The sequence below is a fragment of the Ranitomeya imitator genome, chromosome 5 (genome assembly GCF_032444005.1).
Source record: "Ranitomeya imitator isolate aRanImi1 chromosome 5, aRanImi1.pri, whole genome shotgun sequence".
Classification (NCBI taxonomy): domain Eukaryota; kingdom Metazoa; phylum Chordata; class Amphibia; order Anura; family Dendrobatidae; genus Ranitomeya; species Ranitomeya imitator.
In genome coordinates, this window is record NC_091286.1 from 333089984 (window position 1) to 333098539 (window position 8556).

At 40.8% G+C, this 8556-nt stretch overlaps 1 protein-coding gene across 1 annotated transcript in view; it reads left to right on the forward strand.

Annotated features, from left to right (window-relative positions):
* Positions 1-3096, forward strand: part of SRSF12 (serine and arginine rich splicing factor 12) — a 32464-nt gene extending 29368 nt beyond the window's left edge. The window contains exon 5 of the mRNA XM_069726378.1: positions 174-3096. Within this exon, the coding sequence (XP_069582479.1) occupies positions 174-504 (331 nt within the window). The 3' untranslated portion in view covers positions 505-3096. The remainder of the gene's footprint in view (positions 1-173) is intronic.
* Positions 3097-8556: the final 5460 nt, after the last annotated feature.

Here is an 8556-nt window from a genome sequence, read left to right on the forward strand (position 1 = left end):
GGATAACCAAGTAATTGTAATGATGGAATCGAAAACTGGTGCTAATGCTGTCTGCAGAAATGTACACAGTGGATGAATTGGCTTTACACTGACTTGTTTTCTTAATAATGGATGTACAGAGCGCATGTCAATGATATAAAATAAACATTCTTGGAAACATTTATTTTTCACAGGTCAAGACATGGGCGACATTCATATAGCCAATCAAAATCTCGTTCCAAGAGTCCACAAAAGCATTCACGATCCCCTCTGAGACATTCTTTCTCAAGAGGATCTAGATCAGCAGAGAAATCTCCATCTGGATCTCCACCAAAGCAATCTGGTTCAAAGTCTCGATCTGGTCAGAGGCGTTCTGGTTCTGCAAGATCCCGCTCAAAGTCTCCCCATCAAAGACACTCAAATTATAATACACAAAAGGAAATGACCCAAAATGCAGAATCAAGGTTTAGATCACGGGGCTATAGGGGTAAAAACAGCCGGCAGTCTGGTTCTGATGAAGACTAGCGTCTTCTTCAAACCAATTTTCAAGACAAAGGAACACACAGATCGTTTAACAAAAGTTTTGTAAGTTCCTTGACTGTTTGAGGCTTTTCTCTTATTACTTTAGCTTCCTTGGAAGAGAAAAAAAGGCTTCTCAATAGTGAACTGTAAATGCAAAACTGCTCAAATTCATTTATCAAATGTGAGTGGAGGCAATTCTGTTTTTCTTTTAACAGACATCAGTATTGTGTTGGCCTCCCAGGTGTGTGTACTTTTAGTTGTAGTGGAATAACTTTTTATATCTTGTTTGAAGTGTGATGTTTCAGAGGCCGATGGTGGGGCAGCTTTAACTGGGGTATTTTGGCTTTGTGCGTTAAATGCTATTGAAATTGTTACCTTTCCTCTTACTTTGTAATATCTTGTTTTGGATAAATGAACTTCTAATAAACTCACATTTTAATCTATTGAGCTTTAAATATATTCAAACATCCTGTAACGTTGCATTTATTCTGTATTCCTTAACCCTTTAATGACAGCCATTTTTTTTTAAAATCTGACCACCTTTTCTCTTTACTTTCTCTTTAATCATTAACTGTTAGTGGTAAATTCTGGTCAAAAAAAAAAAATGTAAAAATATATAGACATAGAAAATTAGAACAGCACTTTTACAATAAGTGGGTGCATGCCTCCCAGACAAAATATCCAAGACTTGCCTAAATCCAGACATAGGAAAAAATGCAGGCAGCACTCCATAGCTTAAAGGTGAAAAAAATGTGGTTTTATTTCAAACCCACATGCTGTGGCAACATTTCTGCTCAAGTGAGCCTGTATCTATGTCTAGATGTATAGATACAGATACATCTCTGACAAAAATGAAGAGACCACTGCAAAATGTTCAGTTTGTCTGATTTTTCTCTTTATAGGGGGACACAGGACCATGGGTGTTATGCTGCTGCCACTAGGAGGACACTAAGCAATACAGAAAGAATAGCTCCTCCCCTGCAGTATACACCCTCCTGCTGGCTCCAAGTGAACCAGTTCTTGCTTGGTGTCTGTAGGAGGCACTTGGGTCTGCTTTTAGACCCACCGTTTTTAGTCTAATTTTTCCTTAACGGAGTGAATGGGGGCGACGGACCCTTTCTATGTTCCGATCTCCCCCGAACCATTAACAGGCAAGAACGTGGAGCGTCCCTCCCAGTACCCCTTCCTGCACCATTGGATGCCAGCCCTGAGCTCACTTTACGGGCAACTGTTCCTTCGCGTTCCGATCTCCCCCCTCCATAGCAGGCGACCACATGGAGTAGCCCTCCGTTTACCTTTCCTGGAGCCAGTGGCAGCAGCATAACACCCATGGTCCTGTGTCCCCCAATGATTGGCTCGGAGAAAAGGATTTTACGGGGAGTACACAAAAATCCCTGTTTTATTCTACAAACTTCTGACAACATGTCTCTGAATTTCCAAGCAATAAATTTTGTATTTTTTTCTGAAAAGGAGAAATGGTCAAAAGTAAAAAAAAAAAAAAAAAAAAAAGTGCTTTCAGACCTCAAATAATGCTAAAAAAAACAAGTTCATAATCATTTAGAAACAAAGATACTAATGTTTTAACTCTGGAAGAGTTCAGGAATCAATATTTTGTGGAATAACCATGATTTTTAATCACAGCTTTCATGCGTCTTGGCATGCTTTCCCACCAGTCTTTCTCACTGCTTTTGGCGCAAAAATGTAAGCAGTTCTTCTTTGTTTGATGGCTTGTGACTATCAATCATCGTCCTGATTACATTCCAGAGGTTTTCAATGGGGTTCAGGTCTGGAGATTGGGCTGCCCATGACAGGGTTTTGATGTGGTGGTCCCAATTTTTTGCCAGAGCTATATATATCAAATTTGTTAAATAAAACAATTGGCGAGTTTAATGACCATTTTTCAAGGAAATTAATGAAACTCTGTGCATACCCACCTGAGCACCGTGGGCAAACACGAGTAACAAGCATTTGCACTCATAACCCTTTGGGTTCCTCTTAAAAATTAATGCAAAGTGGAATTAGTTGAATGGAAAAAAAAAAAAAAATTCTACTAAAATGTTAACGTCCAAAAAGAGCACTATACTTGGCAGACTACATGGCATCTGTATATTGTGCTCCTGATAGTTGAAAAGGCAATCTTAAAGCACAGATCGGGTTAGAGTGAGCCTCCTTTGTTATCCATTTACATGCTGCAGTCGCTATAGACAGCAGTAAACGGCAAAAACAGATCATGGTAAATGCAACAATTGACAACCACTAGATTTTCTTATTTCTCAGGTCAGTAAGAAGGTGTACTGGTGGTCATTAAGGGGTTAAACTAAATTCATTTTCTTTGCCTGGCATGACAACAATTTAAAACACCACTGCTAGGTTGTTCGTTTTTGATAATCTGTATTTTACTCTAATATGTTTTTTCATACTGTAGTTTTGCTTTTCTTGCTTGGAAATGTCTTCTTTAAATGATATTGCATATAGTTCCATAATTTGTCTCGCAGTTTTAATAAAGAGTGCACAACATTTTTCACTATAAAGACTGAATCTTTCAAAAAGTATAAGTAAGACAACAAAGAAAAATTAAAGACAGAACAAAATTAACCAGGGCTCCAGTCCTCATTTAGTGAGCTTTGCATTTTAATATAAAAATATAGTGAAAAGTCGTCTTTAGCCTCTTCACACCAAAGCAAGCTTCCACTCTCCTGATAAGGACAAACTTCAAATCTGACGTGTCACTTTGTCTGGTAACAACTGCAATGCTTCTACGTATCCCAGGGATTCTAAGATTTTTTTTTTTTTTTTCCCCCTTTCATGGCTTGTACTTTCTTCATGGTGAATGTTTCACTGTAATTTAGTAATTTTGAAGCTTTTGAACTTTGAATTTTTATTCTCCTAAAAGTCATAATCTGCTGTCCTCATTCCTTTATTTCCTGTATAAGCATGCAGCCACATGATTTCATGAATGTGATTTGCTTTCACGTGGCAACTATAGACGTGTCCGTGCTTCTCTCAGTTCACTTCTATGCAGAGAAGCTGAGCACATGTAGTCAGCACAATGTGTACATTTGGTCTTGTGACTGCCCGCATGCACATATCAGCAGGTTGCAGTCACTTTTGTCTCAAGCATGCACAACCCCTCCAAGAAATTACATTTACCAAGTACATAAACATCATCTTTGAAGATGTTTGTTTTTTTTTTTTTTGGTTCAGTTAGGGAGTTAGAAGGGAGATTTTTTTTTTTTAATTTACCAAAACTGACTTTTTTTTTTTTATACGGACGCCTTGACTTTTGAAGTTACTTTGAGGGGCTTACATATCAGAAAATGCCCCACGCAAGACGACATTTTATAAACTCCCTCCAAATATTCAAAACTGCAATCAAGAACTTTTAAGGCTATGTTCACACGTTGCGTCCTGTACCTGCGGGTTCTCCCGCAGCGGATTTGATCTGCAGGGCAAACCTGCTGCGGTTATCCCTGCAGATTTATCGCGGTTTGTCCTGCGGGTTCCGCTGCGGGATTTTACCCCTACTATTGATGCTGCATATGCAGCAATATGCAGCATCAATAGTAATGTTAAAAATAATAAAATCATGATATACTGACCCTCTGACGTCCCGATCTCCTCGGCGCGGCGGTCCGGTTCCAAAGATGCTGTGCGACCAGGACCTTCGTGACGTCACGGTCATGTGACCGCGTCGTCACCGCAGGTCCTGGTCGCATAGCAAACCTGAGACCGGACAGCCGCGTGCAGCGCTGAGACTTCAGAGGTGAGTATATCATTATTTTTTATTTTAATTCTTTTTTTTTTTTTTTTTTACTCAAATATGGTTCCCGGGGCCTGGAGCAGAGTCTCCTCTCCTCCACCCCGGGTAGCAACCGCACATTATCCGCTTACTTCCCGCAAGGTGGGCACAGCCCCATGCAGGAAGTAAGCGGATCAATGCATTTCTATGGGTGCAGAATCGCGATTCTGCACAAAGAAGTGACATGCTGCGGGTTGTAAACCGCTGCGTTCCCGCGCGGTTTTTCCCGCAGCATGTGCACAGCGGTTTGCGGTTTCCATAGGGTTTACATGTTACTGTAAACGCTATGGAAACTGCTGCGGACCCGCAGCTGCAAAATCGCCGCGGTTCCGCGGTAAAAACCGCAATGTGTGAACATAGCCTAACCCTTCAGATTCTTCAGTAGAGTAAATATAAAGTGAAATGAATTTTTTTTTTTTCGTCCCCTGAAAATGTTACTTTTGCCCCAAGTTTTCAATTTCTTAAGGGTAAGGAGAAAATGGATCTGACAATTGGTTGTGCAATTTCTGCTTAGTACGCTGGTACCCCATATGTGGCTGGTAGCTACTGTTTAGGCGCACAGCAGGAAGGTACACTATTTGACTTTTGGTGTACAATTTTGACTGAAATTGCAGACGTCATGTTGCATCTGTTAAGAGATCCTGAGGTGCCAAAACAGCCAAATTAATCTGTGGTGATAAACTTTCTTACTCCAGTCATGTACTGGAGCACCATTTCTGGAATAATATTTTTGGTGAGACATACACTATTGATAAGAGGCGGTGAACAAAGAATTACATTTTCACTGCTAAAATATTCTTGGCCCCAAATTTTTTTATTTTTTTTTAACCCCTTCGTGACCCAGCCTATTTTGACCTTAAAGACCTTGCCGTTTTTTGCAATTCTGACCAGTGTCCCTTTATGAGGTAATAACTCAGGAACGCTTCAACGGATCCTAGCGGTTCTGAGATTGTTTTTTCGTGACATATTGGGCTTCATGTTAGTGGTAAATTTAGGTCAATAAATTCTGCGTTTATTTGTGATAAAAACGAAAATTTTGAAAATTTCGCAATTTTCACATTTTGAATTTTTATTCTGTTAAACCAGAGAGATATGTGACACAAAATAGTTAATAAATAACATTTCCCACATGTTTACTTTACATCAGCACAATTTTGGAAACAAATTTTTTTTTTGTTAGGAAGTTATAAGGGTTAAAATTTGACCAGCGATTTGTCATTTTTACAACAAAATTTACAAAACCATTTTTTTTAGGGACCACCTCACATTTGAAGTCAGTTTGAGGGGTCTATGTGGCTGAAAATACCCAAAAGTGACACCATTCTAAAAACTGCACCCCTCAAGGTACTCAAAACCACATTCAAGAAGTTTATTAACCCTTCAGGTGCTTCACAGCAGCAGAAGCAACATGGAAGGAAAAAATGAACATTTAACTTTTTAGTCACAAAAATTATCTTTTAGCAACAATTTTTTTATTTTCCCAATGGTAAAAGGAAAAACTGAACCACGAAAGTTGTTGTCCAATTTGTCCTGAGTACGCTGATACCTCATATGTGGGGGTAAACCACTGTTTGGGCGCACGGCAGGGCTTGGAAGGGAAGGAGCGCCATTTGACTTTTTGAATCAAAAATTGGCTCCACTCTTTAGCGGACACCATGTCACGTTTGGAGAGCCCCCGTGTGCCTAAAAATTGGAGCTCCCCCACAAGTGACCCCATTTTGGAAACTAGACATCCCAAGGAACTTATCTAGATGCATAGTGAGCACTTTGAACCCCCAGGTGCTTCACAAATTGATCCGTAAAAATGAAAAAGTACTTTTTTTTTCACAAAAAAATTCTTTTAGCCTCAATTTTTTCATTTTCACATGGGCAACAGGATAAAATGGATCCTAAAATGTGTTGGGCAATTTCTCCTGAGTACACCAATACCTCACATGTGGGGGAAAACCACTGTTTGGGCACATGGTAAGGCTCGGAAGGAAAGGAGCGCCATTTGACTTTTTGAATTAAAAATTATTTCCATCGTTAGCGGACACCATGTCGCGTTTGGATAGCTCCTGTGTGCCTAAACATTGGCGCTCCCCCACAAGTGACCCCATTTTGGAAACTAGACCCCCCAAGGAACTTATTTAGATGCCTAGTGAGCACTTTAAACCCTCAGGTGCTTCACAAATTGATCTGTAAAAATGAAAAAGTACTTTTTTTTCACAAAAAAATTCTTTTCGCCTCAATTTTTTCATTTTCACATGGGCAGTAGGATAAAATGGATCATAAAATTTGTTGGGCAATTTCTCCCGAGTACGTCGATACCTCATATGTGGGGGTAAACCACTGTTTGGGCACTCGGCAGGGCTCGGAAGGGAAGGCGCGCCATTTGACTTTTTGAATGGAAAATTAGCTCCAATTGTTAGCGGACACCATGTCGCGTTTGGAGAGCCCCTGTGTGCCTAAACATTGGAGCTCCCCCACAAGTGACCCCATTTTGGAAACTAGACCCCCCAAGGAACTTATCTAGATGCATATTGAGCACTTTAAACCCCCAGGTGCTTCACAGAAGTTTATAACGCAGAGCCATGAAAATAAAAAATAATTTTTCCTCAAAAATGATTTTTTAGCCTGGAATTTCCTATTTTGCCAAGGATAATAGGAGAAATTGGACCCCAAATATTGTTGTCCAGTTTGTCCTGAGTATGCTGATACCCCATATGTGGGGGTAAACCACTGTTTGGGCGCACGGCAGGGCTCGGAAGGGATGGCACGCCATTTGGCTTTTTAAATGGAAAATTAGCTCCAATCATTAGCGGACACCATGTCACGTTTGGAGAGCCCCTGTGTGCCTAAACATTGGAGATCCCCCAGAATTGACACCATTTTGGAAACTAGACCCCCAAAGGAACTAATCTAGATGTGTGGTGAGGACTTTGAACCCCCAAGTGCTTCACAGAAGTTTATAACGCAGAGCCATGAAAATAAAAAATAAAAAAATTATTTTCTCAAAAATGATCTTTTAGCCTGCAATTTTTTATTTTCCCAAGGGTAACAGGAGAAATTTGACCCCAAAAGTTGTTGTCCAGTTTCTCCTGAGTACGCTGATACCCCATATGTGGGGGTAAACCACTGTTTGGGCACATGCCGGGGCTCGGAAGTGAAGTAGTGACGTTTTGAAATGCAGACTTTGATGGAATGCTCTGTGGGCGTCACGTTGCGTTTGCAGAGCCCCTGATGTGGCTTAACAGTAGAAACCCCCCACAAGTGACCCCATTTTGGAAACTAGACCCCGAAAGGAACTTATCTAGATGTGTGGTGAGCACTTTGAACCCCCAAGCGCTTCATAGAAGTTTATAATGCAGAGCCGTGAAAATAATAAATACGTTTTCTTTCCTCAAAAATAATTAGCCCAGAATTTTTAAATTTTCCCAAGGGTAACAGGAGAAATTTGACCCCAATATTTGTTGTCCAGTTTCTCCTGAGTACGGTGATACCCCATGAGTGGGGGTAAACCACTGTTTGGGCACACGTCGGGGCTCAGAAGGGAAGTAGTGACTTTTGAAATGCAGACTTTGATGGAATGGTTTACGGGTGTCGCGTTGCGTTTGCAGAGCCACTGGTGTGCCTAAACAGTAGAAACCCCCAGAAATGACACCATTTTAGAAACTAGACCCCCCAAGGAACTTATCTAGATATGTGTTGAGCACTTTGAACCCCCAAGTGCTTCACAGACGTTTACAACGCAGAGCCGTGAAAATAAAAAATCATTTTTCTTTCCTCAAAAATTATGTTTTAGCAAGCATTTTTTTAGATTCACAAGGGTAACAGGAGAAATTGGACCCCAGTAATTGTTGCGCAGTTTGTCTTGAGTATGCTGGTACCCCATATGTGGGGGTAAACCACTGTTTGGGCACACTTCAGGGCTCGGAAGTGAGGGAGCACCATTTGACTTTTTGAATACGAGATTGGCTGGAATCAATGGTGGCGCCATGTTGCGTTTGGAGACCCCTGATGTGCCTAAACAGTGGTAACCCCTCAATTCTACCTCCAACACTAACCCCAACACACCCCTAACCCTAATCCCAACTGTAGCCATAACCCTAATCACAACCCTAACTCCAACACACCCCTAACCCTAACCACAACCCTAATTCCAACCCTAAGGCTATGTGCCAACGTTGTGGATTCGTGTGAGATATTTCCGCACCATTTTTGAAAAATCCGCGGGTAAAAGGCACTGCATTTTACCTGCGGATTTTCAGCGGATT